The 21,879-nt window shown below is 41.9% G+C and overlaps 1 protein-coding gene across 2 annotated transcripts in view; it reads left to right on the top strand.

Moving 5' to 3' along the window:
* Window positions 1-21,879, top strand: part of LOC143808409 (uncharacterized) — a 192,811-nt gene that overhangs the window by 85,076 nt on the left and 85,856 nt on the right. For both annotated transcript variants that reach the window (XM_077291027.1, XM_077291026.1), the window contains exons 6-10: window positions 5,433-5,539; window positions 6,791-6,956; window positions 11,511-11,617; window positions 12,148-12,360; window positions 18,119-18,194. In XM_077291027.1, the coding sequence (XP_077147142.1) occupies window positions 5,433-5,539; window positions 6,791-6,956; window positions 11,511-11,617; window positions 12,148-12,360; window positions 18,119-18,194 (669 nt within the window). The remainder of the gene's footprint in view (window positions 1-5,432; window positions 5,540-6,790; window positions 6,957-11,510; window positions 11,618-12,147; window positions 12,361-18,118; window positions 18,195-21,879) is intronic.

Raw genomic sequence — 21,879 nt, 5'->3', positions numbered from 1 at the left:
ATCTTAGGAAGATAATAAAGTGCTAACGTGCATTAAGTGCAAATGCTGCATCAAAATTAAATTGTACCAGTGCAATGTAGTGCACATATAAAGAAGGTACTATACCCTGGGCTAACACATCTAACACAGAAGAAAATATACAGTGTACATACTATGAGCATAAATAAACTAGCAGTATATAGGTATAATTACCACTGGAGCGGACCCGGAACCCACCACACCCGACGCGCGTTTCGCACGGAAATGCTTCGTCCAGGGGTTCCACTTGCACTGGTACAATTTAATTTTGATGCAGCATTTGCACTTAATGCACGTTAGCACTTTATTATCTTCCTAAGATGTATTTTGTGTACAGATATTCACTATGAATAAATCATCCTGGGCAATGCTATAATAGCATTTGTACCACACGGTTCTATATTTTATATACATTGCCTCAGGCTGCATAATAACAGTGTTCATATTACTATTATATATACCATTGTTGAGTTGTATCCGTGTTGTCCCACCTCTTTTTCTCCTGCACTGGTGGCCATTATCATGTTTTTATATCTATGTATGTTTTTCTTCAATAAACTTTGTTACATTTTATTAATACATTTGGTCTCTCAGTGAAGGTTTTTCTTTTGGTTTCTAGTTATGGCACCCTTCATGACCTAATAAGGGATATCATTTGGTGTTTTTTTTTTTTTTTAATAACAGTGAGTAAATAAATAATTAAAAAAAAAAACATGGGTTCTCCTGTATTTTTGATAACCAGCCAGGCAAACTGACAACTGGGGGCTGCAACCCTCAGCTGTGAGCTTCAGCAAGGCTGGTTATCAAGAATACAGGGGTCCCCACGTCGTATTTTTTAATTATTTAAATAAATAAATAATTTTAAAAAACTGGTGTGGGATCCTCCCCATTTTTGACAACCAGCCAAACTAATGCAGACAGCAGGAGGCTGGTAGTCTCAGGCTGGTAAGGAGCCATGGATATTAGCCTCCCCAACCTAAATATAGCAGCCGGTAGCCACCCAGAAAAGGCACATCTATTAGATGCACCAATTCTAAAGCTTTGCCCGACTCTTCCCACTTGCCGTGTAGCGGTGGCAAGTGGGGTTCATACTTGTGGGGTTGAAGTCACCTTTGTATTATCAGGTGACATCAAGTTCATGGATTACTAATGGAGAGGCGTCTATACAACACCAATCCATTACTAATCCTATAGTTATATGGTAAATAAAGACAGGGCCAGAATAAAGTGTTTTATTTGAAATAAAACAAAACACTTTTACTTTTTTAGTTAAAAATAACAGACACAGTTATACTCACCTAACGCCCATTCCATTGAAGCGCTTGTCTCCTGTAGTAAAACAAAAATAAAAAAAAAATAATAATATCCCTCACCTGTCTGTCCATCCGCCCATCTATCCCACACCGTAATCCATGTCTGGGCGATAAACATTTTTCAACCTGGATGGTGGCAACATGCGACTATCCAGGCTAAGAACCATTGGGGAATGAGCTGCTGCGAGTGCAGCATCAGTGACTAGCGGTGATGTCATTGAGTTTGCTGCTGGTGACTAAGGCTGCATTCCCAGCAGGGCTGGACTGCGGTGACCTCGGTGAGATCCCTGCTAGTACAGTGAGAAAGTCTCATAGTGCAGCGCTGAGCTCAGAGAGTTCACTGCATAGCACTGTGAGTGCAGTGAACTCTCTGAGCTCAGCGCTGCACGATGAGACTTTAAATAAATAAATAATTTAACCCCTTAGTGACAGAGCCAAATTTTTGAAATCTGACCAGTGTCACTTTATGTGGTAATAACTCTGCAATGCTTCAACAAATCCAAGTGATTTTGAGATTGTTTTTTTCGTGACACATTATACTTTATGATAATGGTAAATTTAGGTCAATATGTTTTGTGTTTATTTATAAAAAATATCAAGAATTTGAGAAAAATGTTAAAAAATTAGCAATTTTCTAAATTTTAATGATTATCCCTTTAATCCAGATGGTCATACCACAGCAAACCATTAATAAATAACATTTCCCACATGCCTGCTTTACATCAGCACCATTTGTAAAATGTTCTTTTATTTTGTTAGCATTTTAGGAGGTTTAAAAATGTAGCAGCAATTTTTCATTTTTTCAAGGAAATTTACAAAATTTATTTTTTTAGGGACTTATCCATGTTTGAAGTGACTTTAGGGGTCCCATATATTGGGAAACCCCAAACGTGAACCATTTTAAAAACAGCACCCCTAGACATATTGAAAATTGCTGTCAGGTAGTTTATTAACCCTTCAGGTGCTTTACAGGAATTAATGCAAAGTTGCATGACAGAAATGCAAATGTGTATTTTTACCACCTAAATGCCTCTAACTTCTGAACAGGTTACAACAGCCGTCAGACTCTAAGGCCGCTATTTGGACGTGAATTGCCATGGCAATCATCAGGACCCCAAAATCATGATCTGAGGGCACCAGTTTGGATAAAGAGGAAGCCCCCACACTCTGTTAACCATTTATAATGATGTAGTCATGTAGTCACTATTGACAGCAGCATCTAAGGGGTTAAACAGATTTGGAAGGTGCAAATACTGATCGTGGCTGATAAAACAAGTTGTCAGCTATAGTGCACAACGGACAGCGGCAGGATTGTCACCTGTATGGGGATGCTATTCTATTATATCTCAGGTCAGTTAAAAGACGTATTGGCTGTCATTAAGGGGTTAAAAAACTGACTTGAGTTCCCCTGTTTTCTTGATAACTAGCCAGGCAAAACTCACAGCTGGGGGCTGCAACCCTCAGCTGTCAGCTTCAGCAAGGGGTAGAGGGGTGCCCACTCCATTTTTTTTAAAGTTATTTAAATAGATAATTTAAAAAAAAAAACAATGTGGGGTCCCTCCACACTTTTGATAACCAGCCAAACTAAAGCAGACAGCTGGGGTTTGTATTCTCAGTCTGGTAAGGGGCCATGGATATAGGTCTCCCCCAGCCTAAAAATAGAAGTCCACAGCTGCACAGAAAATGTGCATCTATTAAATGCAGCAACTCTGGCGCTTTGCCCAGCTCTTCCCACTTGCCCTTTAGTGGTGGCAAGTGGGTTTAATATTTGTGGGTTTGATGTCACCTTTGTATTGTCAGGTGACATCAAGCCCAGGGGTTAGTAATGGAAAGGCATTTATAAGACATCCCCATTATTTAACCCATAGTCAAATTGCCAAAAAATTAACACCCAGCATAAAGTCCTTTATTTGAACAAATGACAGACTCTTTTATTGACTCTAAATTAACCAAAAACACTTATACTCACCTTACGCCCAATCCATTGAAGCCTATGTAACCTGTAAAAAAATAATTAAAGCAACATTATCCTCACCTGTCTCCAGCGTGAAGATAATAATCCATTTGTCCCGTGACACGTCTAGCTCTGCTACATTTAGATGGCAGACTGCATTGTTGCATGATGTGACTATATAGCCTACCATCCAGTAAAGATACTGAGCTGCCCATGCTTGCTCATCTCATTGACTTGTGGTGATGTAATAAAGTATACCGGAGTTCATATCCGAGGAACTCCTTTCACCTCCTTTCAGAACCAATGAACTCAGTTCAACTCAATGACATCAGCACGAACGCTATTAGAACTTTTCCCACCGCGCTTGCGCTGACATAATTGAGATGAAAAGAGTTCATTGGCTCTCAACTCCGATGACCTTTTTGATGGCACAGCGAGAGTGAGAACTTTATCACGCTTGCAGTGCCATCACTGAAGTAAAAGAAGTTCATTGGATAAATGGTGTGGGGTCCCTCTTATTTTTTTAACCAGTTGAGAGAAAGCCAACAGCTGAGAGCTGATGTTTATTGTTTGGGAAGGGGGGTAATAAACATGGAGCTTCTCAGGCTATTAATATCATCTCATAGCTGTCTACTTAACCTTTTTTGGTTATTAACAAGGGGTGAACCCTCATAAAAACTAGGGGTCCCCCTATATTTAATAACCAGCAAAGGCAAGATAGATGTTGCTGACTAATATTAATAGCCTAGTAAAGGGCCATGGATATTGGACCCCTCTCAAACTAAGAACATCAACCCTCAGCCACCACAGAAATGGTGCATCAATTAGATGCTCCAATTCTGGCGCTTGGCCTCAGCTTTTCCCATTTGCCCTCGTGCCGTGGCATTGTGGTAATAATATTTGGGTTGATCAGCTTTGTAATATCAGTTGATAACAAGGAAAGAGGTTAGTAATGGAGAGATGGCTATAAGACACCCCCATTACTAATCCCATTGGTTTAAGTTAAAAAACACACACACACAGAGCAAAGTCTTTTATTTTAACAAAAAAGACCCTGACCCTCTTTTACTCATTTATAAATAAAATAAAAAAAAGAAAGAAATCATCACCTGTTCACTGATAATCCATATGTCCCAAGACAAGCCCTACTCAGCTACATCTGGATGCACTTCTGAGCGGTGACATAAAATGCGACCTCTCAGCTCGGCATCCAAGAGACACTGAGCTGAGCGTGACAACGCAGCTTCAGTGCCGAGAGCTGACGTCAGTAAGGTGACTGGAGTTCATAGCGTCTCCATTACTATCCCCTGGGCTTGATATCAGCTGACATTACAATGCTGACGTCAACTCAAACATTATATCCCCACTTGCCACCGCACCAGGGCAAATGGAAAGAGCCGTGGCTGATGTTCTTAGTATGGGAGAGGGCCAAAATCCATGGCATTTTCTTAGGCTATCAATATCAGCTCGCAGCTGTCTGCCTTGCCTTTGCTGATTATTAAAAATAGGAGGGACCTCACGTCATTTTTGGGGTGGTCACCCCTTGTTTATAGCCAGTAAAAGTTAAGTAAACAGCTGTGAGCTGATATTAATTGCTTGGGAAGCTCCGTGTTTATTACCCCGTTCCCAGACTATAATATAAACATCAGCCCCCTGCTGTCGGCTTTCACTCAGCTGATTAAGAAAAATCTGAGGGACCCCGACGCCACTGTTTTCTTTTATTCTATCTATATATCTATTCTGTTCTAATCTGACAGATCACGCTGTGAATTTACTGCACTTAGTTGATGAAATGTCGGGTTTCCTATGAGATGGATGTGCATGGCCTGTGTGCTGTGCAATTTTTTTCCTTGCACCCATTGACTTTCATTGGTGGGTCTCGGCTGTTTTACATGGACATACGCAGCATGCTGCAAGTTTTTCCTCATCCCAACTCACAGATGAGCTCTCCCTCATTGACTGACATTGTAGAAAGTGTAATGCGAGGTTTACTCACATTTCACTCTAAGAGTTTAAATGCAGATGTGAGCGCACCCTTAAGTTTATTTTAATTTTGAGAACATTGTTCATTAGAGTCAATCTTACGATCTTGGTAAATATTTTAGAACGATTACTGTTTAACAGTATTTTTACTGTGTTTTTATTAGTTAAAGGTACAACTAGATTCAGCAGAGTCTACTCTCCACCGAATGGATAAGGATCACAGCACAGAGGTGAAGAGCGCCATGACAAGGCTGGAGGAAGAGCAGCAGAGGTATGACCAGGAGCAATCATGTAAGAAGCAATTCACACCTCACTGCTACTCCCAAACAATGTAAATACAAAAAACGTAAAGAAGTTATCCAGGCTAATGATATTGATGACCTATACATGGTATAAATCAGTTTGTGTCTGACACTCAATGAGGCTGCTATACTTTGTAAGTAAATGTCAGAATATCTGTATAATCCTGTATAAATCCTAATTTGTTTTCAGGATTATAAAGCCATTCTGATATGGATTTTTAAAGTAAGTGCATTAGCCTCATCAGGTATTAGATATCTATTTAGAAGCTGCTGGTTACATTCGTGATAGATCCTGGATATGCGGAGGCATTGTCAATTTGGAGTCTAACAGTGAGAAATAACTAATTGGTGTGTGGTCAAAGCCATAGGGGCATTTAAGGGGCTGTAACTGAAAGGGAGTCAGATCAACTTTGACTCTTGTCTTGGAGGGTGGAATTATGGCACTGTTGATTGCCCTAGTAGTCAGCTGGCTACAAGTAGGGGCAAAAAGAGCTGATTGGCAATCCTACCTTCAGATGATGGGGCAGAGAGATAGTCTTACTCCTAGCCAATAGGCCTAGGCACTGTTAAGCCTAGGTTCAGGTTCTGCTTTATGTTTGAAATAAACCAATTAACATGTCTTACACCACCACCATTTGCCACTTATTTGTTCGCTGTGAGGATCTAGGATTAGGTCTAAAGTTAGAACGAAAGATTAAAACTACAGTGAGGGTTAAAACTATGGTTAGGATTAGAACTAGGATTAAAGATTAAAATAAGGACTAGGTTTGGGATTAGGGATAAGGTTGGGTTTAGGGCTAGGCTAATAAAATATTACATTAAAAATATACAAAAAATGTATTAAAATAAAAAATAAATAAATCATAAAGCATCTAAAGGGTTCAAGGGTAAACTGTAATCACATCAATATTTTCTTAATATACACGTGTTTGGGGGATAAGGGATTCAATACTGAACTGGTGGAAAGGACTCAGGGAGTGCTAATGTTCTACTGGTTTGGGGGTTCAAAATACTTGCCTTTCCCCAGGAACTGGCATCTCACGCTATGCCATTGTATGTAGAACACAATTTCCGACAGAAACAAATCTGAAATAAATAAACCACATATTAACGTACTCATTACATGTTGGAGAAATCCAAATTTATTACATAGCCTAAAAATGGTACACACATTAGATGGACCTGTTATATATGTCTAATTTGAGCCCACATTTTTACAGGAGCAACAGCCTAGCGGAGGTTAATATGACCCTGCGGGAGCAGATGGACCAGCTAAAGCTAACAAATGAAAAATTGAGCGAGGAGATGAGGAAACTGACCACCGACCTGCACAGATCACAGGATGAGATGGAGAAGCAAGAGGCTGAGTGGAGGAAAGAAAGAGAGGTGATTTTCCATTTAATTCTATCACAAGATCTCACAACACATTGTTAAATAGCCAAGTACAGTAAATTTACAGCCCGAACCGTTGCAATAGCTAGAATAGAAATATAGAGTAGTATAAAGTATGACACAGGAGAGATCCCACAGATCCCACCGCTGCCACCGATTTGTCAAAGATCACAGTCGGGGGGGGTCATGCTGAACCCACCTACCCTGTTACCTTTTTGTCACTAACAGCCCTCTGCAGCCCCCTATTTTTCAAGACAATTATGCAATTGACCGACAATTAACGGAGGAGGCTGCGGCTGTTACCACTAATAGACCGGTTTTTGGAGAACTCACAGTGAGCATATTGTAAATATACAACCGATTCCAACGCATGAAATTTATATATTTTTACCTCGGTACAGGAGCCTCTACCTTCAAGAGGAACTTGAATGGTTAGCTCTTTGTATCTTAATTAGCTTCTCTCACTACACCATATATTCAGTGTGGTTCAACTTCCAAAAGGGTTTTAGATTGTAAGCTCTTACTTCTTTTGCAGATTCTGTGTGAGCGGGAAGGGGAAAGCCCCCTCCATAAAGATGCCTTATGGATTTTAATTTTTCCATGACAAATAGGTAGATCGGATGGATACAATAGATAGATAGTTAGATATCAGTTAGAAATTTAATGTCCCAAGCCCTCTACATATAATAAACTAGCACCCTAGTGCCTTTCGTGTGGCACTAAAAGTTGTTTAGCTTTATTTAACCTATTAAACAAATACATTATTGATAAAGAAAGGTGTGGGATTCCCCATATCTATATATATATAATTGTCTAAGGGGTACTTCCGGCTTTCTGTCGGCAACTTCCGTCACGGATATTCATTCGCTGATTGGTCTCGCCAGCTGCCTGTCATGGCTGCCGCGACCAATCAGCGACGAGCACAGTCCGATTAGTCCCTCTCTACTCCCCTGCAGTCAGTGCCCAGCGCCCGCTCCATACTCCCCGCAGTCACGGCTCACACAGGGTTAATGCCGGCAGTAACGGACCGTGTTATGCCGCGGGTAACTCACTCCATTACCGCCGCTATTAACCCTGTGTGACCAAGTTTTTACTATTGAGGCTGCCTATGCAGCCTCAATAGTAAAAACATCTAATGTTAAAAAATAATTAAAAAAAAAAAAAAAAATCATTATATACTCACCTTCCGCCGCCTTTCCGACGCTCCGGTGACCGGTCCATGCTAGCGACAGGTTCCGGTGCTAAGGTTGGTGTGCGACAAGGACCTGCCATGACGTCACGGTCATGTGACCGCGACATCATCACAGCCCCTGCGCGCCTGCGCGAGAAGGACCTGCCATGACGTCACAGTCATGTGACCGCGACGTCATCACACCCTCGGTCTGGAAGCTGCCGCCTGAACCGAACACAGGCGACAGAACTACAAGGGTACCCTCGGAAGGTGAGTATATGTTTATTTTTAATTTTTTAACCTGTGACTTACGTGGCTGGGCAATATACTACGTGGCTGGGCAATATACTACGTCGCTGTGCAATATACTACGTGGCTCTGTGCTGTATACTACGTCACTGGGCAATATACTATGTAACTGGGCAATATACTACGTGGCTGGGCAATATACTACGTCACTGGGCAATATACTACGTAACTGGGCAATATACTACGTAACTGGGCAATATACTACGTGGCTCTGTGCTGTATACTACGTCACTGTGCAATATACTACGTGGCTCTGTGCTGTATACTGCGTAACTGGCCAATATACTACGTGGCTCTGTGCTGTATACTACGTAACTGGGCAATATACTACGTCACTGGGCAATATACTATGTGGCTGTGCAATATACTACGTCACTGGGCAATATACTACATAACTGGGCAATATACTACGTCGCTGTGCAGTATACTACGTGGCTCTGTGCTGTATACTACGTAACTGGCCAATATACTATGTCACTGGGCAATATACTACGTCACTGGGCAATATACTACGTCACTGGGCAATATGCTACATAACTGGGCAATATACTACGTCACTGGGCAATATACTACGTGGACATGCATATTCTAGAATACCCGATGCGTTAGAATCGGCCCACCATCTAGTTTTTAATAACCAGATAAGGGAAAGCACGCAGCTGCGTGCTTATATTATTAGCCTGGAAAAGGCCCAATAACCAGGGAACTTCCCAGCCTATTAATATAAGCTAACAGCTGTTTGCTTAGCCTTTACTGATTATTTAAAAGGGGGACCCTAAAAAAATGACGTGGGGTCACCCTATTTTTAATAACCATCAAAGGCTAAGCAGTGGGCTGATATTAATAGGCTGGGAAGGTCCATGGACATTGGCCCCTTCCCAGCCTAATAAGACCAGCCGTCAGCCGCCCCAGAAACAGTGTATTAGATGCGCCAATTCTGGCTCTTAACCTTAAGTCTTCCCGATTGCCCTGGTGCTTTGGCGCTGACATCAAGCCCTAGTCTAGTAAGAAATATACTTGGCACTCAGGAGAAATTTGTAGCAAAGTTCAAAAGTAGATTTTTTTATTTTGGTGCATCCAGATCAACATATAAACGTTTTCGGTCTCGACAACTGAGACCTTCATCAGATATAGTTGTAAGAGCTGGAGACCAACAGTAGTGTATGAGGGTTACACACTAGGTGTATAGCCTGGGAACGGGAGCGCAGGGCGCCTGAGACAATGAAGGACAAAGAGAGACGCTTATAGCAGAGCGAGATACTCGCAGGGTAAAGAGCGCTGAGTGATGCTGCTGCCAGGGGCAGTGTGGACACTAGTGTGTAGTGTGTGGAGGTCACACACTGGGTGTCTAGCCTGGGAGCGGGAGCGCAGGGCGCCTGAAACAGTGGAGAGCAAAAGGAGGCGCTTGTAACAGGGCGAGGTACTCGCAGGGTGAAGAGCGCTGAGTGATGATGCTGCCAGGGGCCGTGTGGACGCTGCGCTGCTGGGTAGACGCTCCCGGGGCTGCTGAGCCCTAGTCTGTCAGACATCCCTGTTACTAACCCAATAGTCAAAAGAAATAAACACACATACACAAAAGTCTTTTATTTATAAAAATCACTCCATGACAATTTGCCTATTTCACCCATTTATATAAAAAAAATAATAATCCAGAGCAGTCCACCGTAATCCAAAAAATGGAGGTCCCACGACAATCCCCATCTTCTTTGTCCAGTTTACGGAGCCCCGTTCAGAGAACTAAGCTCCATAGACATGAGCAGTAGCCAATGCCGTCTCTCATGCTGTGCTCTGCGAGAACCTGTCTGCTGTGACCAGCGGTGATGTCAGTAAGGTTTCCGCAGTTCACGGCTGCCGGGTCACACAGAGGGCAGCGCGAGAGCCAGAATGATGAGTGGTAACGTTACTGCTCATCATTCCGGCTCTCGCGCCGCTTGAGATCCAGCAGCCGTGAACTGCAGTAACCTTACTAATGTCATCGATGAAACTTTTGCTGAAACTTTGAGCAATTTTAAATAGCCTTTAGGCCAGATGCAGACAAGGGTTTATTCTCTGATCCTAGGGAATCGGGGTCACTATGCAAATTACACTCTGATCAGACTCTGATTAGGGTGTCAGCACAATGCGATCCAATTCTCTTGCATGAGGAGAAGATAGAGAAGAAAAATGTCTTCATCTTCTCCATTCTGTCAAACCGTGAAAATCAGACTGCATTCAGATATCATCCCAGTTCAGTCTGATGTTTTCCACAAAGTCATTGACTTGTATGGACGAGTGCATTCCGAATATCAGATCAAACTTGGGCATACTGAGATTGTTTTCTCAATCTCCGTCCGAGGAAAATATTGGAAATGTACATGTCCCCATAGACCAACATTGGTCCGAGTGCGATCTGATGATTTCTCAGATCACCCTTCGACCAATATTCGTTTGCACGAGACCTTATATAAATGTGGTAACACGTTCTACCATAGCTTTCTACCATGCAAAGTTTACATAACCCTCTGCCATAGAGCTAAGCAAAAATACTGTACTTAAATAAAAAAAGCATAATTTTTTATGTAACAGACACATTACAAAAACTCTTTTGTACACCAGACGAGTGATATCCGATTTTTTGTGTTATTTATTAGGGCAGTGCTGATGCACATTTTTTTCAGTGACAGAATCTGTTGGTGAAAAAAGTCTCACGTCACTTCTTTTGCTTTGAAATGGAGAAAATGGAGAAATGTTCTCCATCTTCTCCTCACAGTGTGTTCTGCTTCGCTCATCTGGGAGAATCTGGTCACACTATGCTGACACTCAGAGGAAACTCTGCTCAGAGCTTGATCAGAGTGTCATTTGCATTATCGGACCGATTCACTTGGATGAGGGAATCTATGGCCTTCTGACCCTTGCCTTGTCAAGCATCAATGATGTCCATTATATGAAGTATCTGGCACTACCATTATTATCATTATTCTGCTTCTATGACCAAGCAGAACAATGGAATTAGGAAACACTGGTGTGAACGGAGCCTTAAGTGGGGCATTATTAGTGGTTCTGACTTTTTCTTGTTTTTATGTTTTCAGACTTATACTTCATATCTGGGAAATGAACAGAACAGCATCCTGACCTTGTGGCGGCAGACAGCAGCACTGCGCAATCAGTTTCTGGATACGCGTTCTATGGCTGAGAGGTAAAGAACGTGCTGCACTGACATACATAAATAACATACAGGTGTATAGTGTGAGAGAAGCCTTCTGACAGTGGAATATAGTTTACACAGCATGATATTAGAGGGTTATTCCCAAAGTATTGTCGATGTATCTACAGAATAGGTGATAACTTACTGATTGCTGGCGGTCCGACCGCTCTGGCCAACCACAATCCTAAGAATCGGGCTCTGATGCCCCTTCTTGAATGGAGTAGAAGTGTCTATGCTCAATGCCACTGCAGGAGAAAACGGAGCACAAGAATCTGCCATTTGCAGCAATCCCATGGAAATTAAATGGAGGGGAGGTCGAGCATGCATGCACACTTCTGCTCCATTCAAGAATGGGCTGTATAGTCTTGTTTGTTCTCTTGTTCCAGAACTCCATTCTTAGGATCCCAGAGGGTCCCATTGGTCAGATCCCTAATGGCTAATAAGTTATCATATTTTTTATATAACCCTTTAAAGTATTGATATAATTCATTTTTTGTGTAATATTTATTTGCATATTTCAGGGGTCTTGCTGAAATGAAGACAGACATTTCCCGTAGCTCACGTCGCATGCATACAGCCTGCCTGAATTTGGATTCAAATCTCCGCCTTTCCCAAAATGCTGCTGGAGCATCTCTTCATACAGCGCGCCTGGAGCAGCAGCTCCGAGACAAAGTGAGACAGATGATTCAGCTGCAGAGTCAGTGGGATGCTGAGAAAGTGGAGCTGAACTCCAGGTAGTAGCACCCGGCATTAGATTCTAGACCAGACCTTCAGTAGGATATCTCAGGACTCCTCGGTGATGTACAGGCTGTATTCTGCTTATGGGGACCAGATCATAAAACTCACATTTAGAGTTGAGCGAATTTTTCAAAATTTGGTTCCGATTATGATCGGCTGCGAATATTGTTTGTGCAATATTCGCCGAACACAGCCGAATGTCATTGGAGTCAATGGGAGTAGAAATGACCAAATATGTTCAGAACCGATCATCAAGCATACATTCAGCACTAATAGGGTAACAATATGGCACAAATATGGCAAATTCAGTTTCAGCGACCGAATCCAAACATATTCGCTCAACTCTACTCACAATATTCCCAACATGTTCCAGTGGGGATCTGTGAGCTTTATTCTCCTGGATAAAGGGATCCATTTACTAATACTGTTTATTTTCAGACAGAGTAAACTAAGACATACAAAATGGTACCCAAACTATTATTATTATTAAACATTTTAATAGCGCCATTTATTCCATAGCGCTTTACATGTGAATGGGGCAAATATAGACAAGTACAATAAACATGCGTAAAACAAGGCACACACTAGTACAGGAGGAGAGAGGACCCTGCCCGCGAGGGCTCACAGTCTACAGGGGATAGGTGAGGGTACACTAGGAGAGGGTAGAGTTGGTCATGCGGTGGTTCAGCAGACAGAGGATCGCTGCAGGTTGTAGGCTTGTCGGAAGAGGTGGGTCTTCAGGTTCCTTTTGAAGGTTTCCGTGGTAGGCGAGAGCCTGATGTGTTGGGGTAGAGAGTTCCAGAGTATAGGGGAAGCACAGGAGAAGTCTTGGATGCGGTTGTGGGAAGAAGAGATAAGAGGGGAGTAGAGAAGGAGATCTTGTGAGGATCGGAGGTTGCGTGTAGGTAGGTACCGGGAGACCATGTCACAGATATATGGAGGAGACAGATTGTGAATGGCTTTGTATGTCATTGTTAGTGTTTTGAACTGTAGCCTCTGGGCAATAGAAAGCCAATGAAGGACCTGGCAGAGAGGAGAGGCTGGGGAATAACGGGGAGACAGGTGGATTAGTCGGGCAGCAGAGATTAGGATGGATTAGAGTGGTGCCAGAGTGCTAGAGGGGAGGCCAGAGAGTAGGAGGTTGCAATAGTTGAGACGGGAGATGATAAGGGCATGCACTAGTGTTTTTGTGGTTTCATGGTCAAGGAATGCACGGATCCGGGAAATGTATTTGAGTTGGAATCTTCAGGAGAGGGCAGAGTCAAGGATCACCCCAAGGCACCGAGTGTGTGGGACTGGGGAAAGTGAGCAGCCACTTGTTTTAGATTGGACAACCACTTAGCCGTGTCTGTTACCTCCGCCCATCTTCCCCATACTTCAAATTTATAGGCATATTTCTGATTAAAGGCATTGTCCAGTACTTTTATTTTGATGGCCTATCCTTAGGATAGGTCATCAATATTGGATCGGTGGGTGTGTTAGCCAGGCAATCATCTATTTCCAATGCCGTTAGCAGCCAGATATGATCAATTGTGGAGCACAGCTCTGTCAACTGTATGGTGTCTGCAGCCGGGGAATGCAGAGGGACCCCCAATCATCGCACCCCCAGCAATCTGATATTGATGACTTATCCTAACACTAGGCCATCAATATAAAAGTACTGGACAATGCCTTTAATATATAAAATGTTGTACAATAGGATCTATATGTATCCACTAGACGAACCCAGTGATATAGGGACCGTAGCTACATATATTTTCATGCTTATTACCTTCCCGGTATTAAAAAAAGCAAAAATCTAAAAAAAAACAACCTTTCTCACAAGACCCAGTAATAAAGTAATTTATAATTTACAATTAGCAGCCCAAGGGCTCATGCACAACCTTAGTTTTGGTCCAGGTGTGATCCAACAAATCACTTGATCACAGTGGGACCAATGTTATTCTATTTTATTCAATTTTTTCCTTGGACCTTGTCTGTCTGAGGGAAAAAAATCGCATCATGCACTATTTGCATCCGTAAATCAATGGGTCTGTCATTAAAAAATTAGACCACGCTCGGATGACATTCAACATCTTCTCAACATCCAAGAAAATGGGATCACACTGAATAGAATGTGATCAGCATGAATGTCAAAAGATGATATGAGGTCAATTTCCATTTAATTTACCTGGTAATCTGTACAGGCCGACCACATGCACACGGCAGTATTTGGGGGAATTTTTTCCTTAAATATTTGTTGTAAGCCAAAACCTGGAGTGGGTGAGAAGTACAGAAGTGGTGCATATGTTTCTATTATACTTTTCCTCTATTTGTTCCACTCCTGGTTTTGGCTTACAAATACTGAGGTAAAATACTGACCAAATACTGCTAGTGTGAATGTATTTTCAGTTCTCCATACTTTGACTTTCTGCAGAGCTTGTGTTGGCTTTGTGATAATACATAATAATCTTTCTAAAGAGAGCTGCAGTGTAATGGACAGGAGGCAGGACACCAGCCAGGACATCTGAAGAGACAAATTAAAAATGGCACCAGAAATGACTCAGCTCCATACATTGAATAGTGGCTGTGAATGGTACTACAGGCTCTCTCATTCACATGTATAGGAGAGAGCTTGCAGTACCCATCATGGCCACTGCACAATGTATGGCACTGTGGCACTTCAATCAGTCGATCAGACGTTACAAAGCCCCTTACTATGTAAGAAATCCAAGAATCATTGCTTAGCTCTGACCTATATCTCTGTACAGCAGAAATGTTTATTATTTTCAGTATTAAACATGATGTAAAATGTGTGTAAATGGGTTAGTAACTGGCTTAGTGATAGAAAGCAGAGGGTGGTTATAAATGGTATAGTCTCTAACTGGGTCGCTGTGACCAGTGGGGTACCGCAGGGGTCGGTATTGGGACCTGTTCTCTTCAACATATTCATTAATGATCTGGTAGAAGGTTTACACAGTAAAATATTGATATTTGCAGATGATACAAAACTATGTAAAGCAGTTAATACAAGAGAAGATAGTATTCTGCTACAGATGGATCTGGATAAGTTGGAAACTTGGGCTGAAAGGTGGCAGATGAGGTTTAACAATGATAAATGTAAGGTTATACACATGGGAAGAAGGAATCAATATCACCATTACACACTGAACGGGAAACCACTGGGTAAATCTCACATGGAGAAGGACTTGGGGATCCTAGTTAATGATAAACTTACCTGGAGCAGCCAGTGCCAGGCAGCAGCTGCCAAGGCAAACAGGATCATGGGGTGCATTAAAAGAGGTCTGGATACACATGATGAGAGCATTATACTGCCTCTGTACCAATCCCTAGTTAGACCGCACATGGAGTACTGTGTCCAGTTTTGGGCACCGGTGCTCAGGAAGGATATAATGGAACTAGAGAGAGTACAAAGGAGGGCAACAAAATTAATAAAGGGGATGGGAGAACTACAATACCCAGATAGATTAGCGAAATTAGGATTATTTAGTCTAGAAAAAAGACGACTGAGGGGCGATCTAATAACCATGTATAAGTATATAAGGGGACAATACAAATATCTCGCTGAGGATCTGTTTATACCAAGGAAGGTGACGGGCACAAGGGGGCATTCTTTGCGTCTGGAGGAGAGAAGGTTTTTCCACCAACATAGAAGAGGATTCTTTACTGTTAGGGCAGTGAGAATCTGGAATTGCTTGCCTGAGGAGGTGGTGATGGCGAACTCAGTCGAGGGGTTCAAGAGAGGCCTGGATGTCTTCCTGGAGCAGAACAATATTGTATCATACAATTATTAGGTTCTGTAGAAGGACGTAGATCTGGGGATTTATTATGATGGAATATAGGCTGAACTGGATGGACAAATGTCTTTTTTCGGCCTTACTAACTATGTTACTATGTTACTATGTTACTATGATGTAAGGAATGGCTAGTTGACTACATGTGATCTATTGCGTGTGACAAAGTAATCTGTAATCCTTAGTTAGCAGCCAGGGGATTAGCTTGTGTAAGTAACAGCATTGATACTCACCTCCTGAACCCTACTGAGTGATGAAGACGGATACAGATGGGAGCATGAAGCCTTTACACATGTCTCACAAATGGGATAAATAGATCCCTTTGTGCCCTAATCATAGACTGCGCTCCGAATCCAAGAGATGGTATTATGGTCTGGTGATTCATTGCTTTAGACTGTGATTTCCACGTCACCATCATTTGTTTAGCAAGTAGACCAAGCGCCTTAATCAGAGAAGGTTAATGCCGTCTTAGGCATTTTATTTCACCGGATGCTTGAAATGAACAGAAAAATGTAGACAATGTGTTGGCGTCTGACATTCCACAAATACTTCTGTGCTAGATACTACATTTCTATAGCCCCTGCCACCTGCCACCTCTCCCTGTCCCCACAAGCCGTGGAAGCCGAGAGTTATGAGAGTTATGTATGACGGTGAGTGGAGGTTATACGGTTACATATGGACGGAGAGGACTGCACCCCTTGGTTCACCCAGTGCAACTTAGACAGTGTACAGGTGAGCCCTCCAATAAGTAAGAAATCCTTACATGGAGTTATTAAAGGGGTTGTCCACTATTCCCCAGCGTAACATAAATAAAGATGACCTCCTTTTCCATTCCAGCGATCTTTACGCCGGGTCTCATAGGCTCACTTAAAAGATGCACAGCCCTGCTGCTGCCCAACATCTTTATTGTCATTTAGGCCACAAGCTGACACTTATTACAGTGAAAATCTGCCCTAGCTAGTAGAAATTTTTGTTTCTTGTGCACGGGCAGCCCAAAAATGAAAAAAATCTGCTACGGGCATGCAAATTTGGCACATCCAACTCTAGCAGGCATTTCATGAAGACTGGCATATGATGATTTTCCCCTTATGTCGTGGTCAACTATCTGGACGCTAAACATTACAAGTATAAAGGGAATGTTCAGGCTTAGTGCAGTGGCTTGTGAAAGTATTCACCCCCTTGGCCTTTTCCATATTCTGTTACATTACAACCTGTGTTTAAATATTTTTGTAATCCGATTTGTGTGTGATGAAGCCCCTAAAAATTTCTGGTTCAAGCAATTTCCTTCATAAGTCACATGCTTAGTGACAGGACGACCCCCTGTGTGCAATGAAAGTGTCACATGTTCGGTCAGTATATACAGACATTTCCTGAAAGGCCACAGAGGCTGCAACACAATTAAGAGGCACCACTAACCAAACACCATTAAGCAAGAGGCACCACTAACCAAACACCATTAAGAGGCACCACTAACCAAACACCATTAAGAAAGAGGTACCACTAACCAAACACCATTAAGAAAGAGGTACCACTAACAAAACACCATTAAGCAAGAGGCACCACTAACCAAACACCATTAAGAGGCACCACTAAACCACTAACCAAACACCGTTAAGCAAGAGGCACCACTAACCAAACACCATTATAAGGCACCACTAACCAAACACCATTAAGAAAGAGGTACCACTAACCAAACACCATTAAGAAAGAGGTACCACTAACCAAACACCACGAAGACCAAGGAGATCTCCAAACAAAGTGGGTGAGAAGTACAAGTCAGGGTTGGGTTATACAAAATATCCCAATCTCTGATGATAGAACCCTGAGTCCTGAAATTGAGCGGATTATTTCCTTCCCAAAAGCGGAAATGAAAACTGAGATGTGAACACAGCCTTACACAGCAAACACTACATGTATAGGGTAATATGAACTGAATACATTTCACTCTGTTTTCGGGCAGAATCAAGGAGCTGTCTATGAAGGTCGACAAGTTGAAAGAAGAGAACAGTAAGATGGAAAAGGAAAAGCAAAGACTGGTAAGCTTTTGGGGTCCAAAGTAGAAAGTTTCCACATTTAACGGATATTTTTATTTCTTAGGCTGGATTCACACAATTTTCTTTTCTGTCCTGTAACAATAAAAACCCAAAACACTCCAATAGCATGTGTATCATACTGCAGTTATATTGCTAAACTTTATATTGTGAAAACTGCTCTTCTCTTACATCCCTAGTCCCAGGAATCATCTGTTTTTTCGTGGGTGAAATCCTCGTCTGACTGCAACCAAGGAGTAGTGTCCATGTAATCCAGCGCAAGAGACATTTTTACAGACTTTGTTTCCTGAAACGGTGACCCCACTTTTTGACATTCATTAATCCCGGTGGGGCATATGACGAGGGTTACCTGCATGAAACAAAACCTTTAGGATTAATATAAAATATCTGTATGTTTCTTTTCTTGGCCTTTTGTGCAGTTGCTTCTCCCTACAATCAGCAGTCAGGGGGTTAAGCACAAAAGTATTTCATATACAGAACTTTTCACTATGTACCAGGCCATTAAGTCTCACCCGTCAGATGCTTGCAGGTGCGTTCAGGACCCCTCATGGAGGGATCAGCTTATCCATAATAGGGTACTTCACACACGCTCTAATGATGCAGCAACTACAAGATGGATTCCCTGTGAAGTCCTGTGAGCGATCCTCAGAGAGCCTCGTTTTTCACAGAGCCATTACTTTCTTTGACTGACACTTTCCAACATCGCTCTCCAGGGATTTTCTGTTAACACTGTCACTTGCAGACACTTAATAAAAAGGTCATAAATCTAAGGCAGTGAGTGAAACGAGGTTTTCTGTGTAACGTTAAGTCACTCAGAGCTGACATTTCTCTCCAGATGAAGTTGTACATGGCGACTTATTAGAATCTAACGCTGGAGAAAAAGGGGGGTAATGCATCTTTATAGCCAGACTAAAAGAGTACAAAAAAAGAACTATGTAAAAGATATTTAGATCATTCAGAAATGAAACACACTGTAGTAAAATAATCCTAATCCTGTGGAAACTACAAAACAGAAAAGGATAAATCTCGGATTTCTTCTAAATCAATGGAGATTTGGGCTACAGCTGTTACCCTTGTGAATTGGAAAGTTAAATCAGTACCTGATATCATTTAGTTGTCTTTCTAAAAATGAATTAAAGAAAATATTTTCACCTTATTCACCTTATTCTTCATTTGGGTTTCCTCTTACCAGTCCAAGAACTAAGGCTCCATTACACAGCCAAGTTTCACGTACATGTTCTATCTGTTTGTTTTGAGGGTAGGCCAAGTACCCACTTTAGTTTGTGGCCCTTTATACATGTCCATTGTTTTTCTTCTTTGGCTAACAATGGGACTGAATTAAAAACCGACATATCTAAATCTTGTCCGATTTGCAGACCAAACTCCCCAATTCAAGTGGATAACTGAATGGATCCAAGAAAACTATGGCCAGCACACGGATGGCATTGGTAGTCCATCTTAGTGCTGCCTGTTCTTCACTGATAATGCTAGGTCTGCCTTGGGAAACCTCCATCAATTGTTTTTTTTTTTGTTTTTTTTACAAGAACAATTGACACACGGATGGTAAAAACAGACATACGGACCAAAAATGTGTGACAATTGGATCCTGCACACTGATAAAAATAGGTCAGATTTTTCTTACATGATAGTAAAAGTAACTGACTTCTAAAATTCGACCTTACAGTAAGATTTTTGGAAGTTTGTGGCGTCATTTTGTGGGAGCAAACTGCATAAGGATTCACACAGCTCCATGTGACTTTACTAGGGTCCATATATGACTCAGTCTTTATACAAATTGTCTCTTCAGAGAGGAAGAGGACTAGAACTCTAGTGCCACCTATTGGAAGTAGCAATCCTAACAGTCAATGTCGACCCTTTAACGAGCCTTGTAACATGACTTAGGGTAAGAGCCAAACCAGATCTCAATTTGCAGACACTGTGTTTTGGGGTACTGCCCCTCGTCAGTGCAAAGTGGAGATCTGGTTTGGGTCGACATTGACTTCTAGGATTGCTACTTCCAATAGGTGACACTAGAGTTCTAGTCCTCTTCCTCTCTGAAGAGACAATTTGCATATTTCCCAGAGAAGCATTGAGGCTTTAAGTCTCCTCATCTCGACATGCTTATCATGTCACTCTCCGCAAGGAGCAACGATACTTCTTGGATCCCGGTCAGACACCTCTCACTCAGCCAAACCAGATCTCCACTTTGCACTGACGAGGGGCAGTACCCCGAAACAGTGTCTGCAAATTGAGATTCTGGTTTGGCTTTTATCCTAAGTCACGTGACAAGGCTCGTTAAAGGGTCGACATTGACTGTTAGGATTGCTACTTCCAATAGGTGGCACTAGAGTTCTAGTCCTCTTCCTCTCTGAAGAGACAATTTGCATATTTCCCAGAGGAGCATTGCGGCTTTAAGTCTCCTCACCTCGACATGCTTATCATGTCACTCTCTGCAAGGAGAAACGATACTTCTTGGATCTCAGTCTTTATAAACAGCCAAAATACACTGACGAGCATAAGGGTAACAATGTTGGGAACTTTTGACTTTCAGGCTCCATATCTCTCCATCCACTACTGCTTTGATCGTGAGACTGCCATCATTTTATAGACAATAATTTTGGCAATCTCATACATAAATTTGACTTGCAACTATTTAGCATATGATTAGTTATGCAGATTCTTGTGATGTGACTGCATTGTTACAGTTTTGTTCCTAAAAATCACTTGACGGTTGCAGTCAATCAGTGGCCAATGACTAGTTGCAGCCTTGATTAATATGACATATTAATCAGCAGCCGCACAACAATGTCAAATTACCTGCAGTGAGCAGCAGCGCCAACATTGCAGGTGAGTATACATTGTGTTTTATTTTCTATAGTGCCCTGATTTGATAAGGCAGGGGGTGCTCAATGACAAGCCATGTTTATGATCGTGGTAGACATGTCTATATGCAACCTTAGTAAAGATATTTATATCTACAAGTATGGAATCACTGATTCAATTACCAAGGAAGCTGCAGAGATGGAGAACTATTACAAGGAAGTTGTTGTTGTTTGTCCTTTATTGGACATCCCATCATTAATGGCCCCAAGGTACTGGCTGGGTCCCATTAATGAGGGTCTCAGGGTTCTGCAGAAATTTAAATGAATCTATAATTGCTTTACGGACTGGCTCTGCTCCTCTGTCTCCTGACATAATGTCACGGGACTACTGCAGCCTTCACAATTATGACCGGGTAGAAAAACATTGTTTCTTCTGCTTGTATAGAATGTGAAGGCTGCAGCCGATCAGCAGCCACTGTTTGGCTGCAGTGGTCACATAACAATATTTCTGCTCATGGAAAACAGGGGTCAGATTGAAGATGTGACGCCAGAAGGTAAGTGTAGATTTTTTTTCATTTATGCAGGACCCCGGGGGCCATTAATAATCTATTTCTAGACAGCAGATGTACCCTTAGCTCTTTCTTCACATTGAGCTTTTGAATAGTGTTTGGGTCTTTCTATTACAATCAAGGTGTTCCAAATATCTGAGCTCCCAGTGAAAGAACAGGACATACTGTATATTTTAATAGTGAAGGATGTTCATTTATTAGCAAATGCTACAATCTAAAAAGCAAGAACCTGTAGCGCTCCTTAGTACTAAGCCACCCAGGTATGCACTGCCATACTAG

The sequence above is a fragment of the Ranitomeya variabilis genome, chromosome 2, assembly GCF_051348905.1.
Source record: "Ranitomeya variabilis isolate aRanVar5 chromosome 2, aRanVar5.hap1, whole genome shotgun sequence".
Lineage (NCBI taxonomy): Eukaryota > Metazoa > Chordata > Amphibia > Anura > Dendrobatidae > Ranitomeya > Ranitomeya variabilis.
Note: the sequence above shows the minus strand (reverse complement) of the source record. Positions and strands in the feature narration are given on the sequence as shown.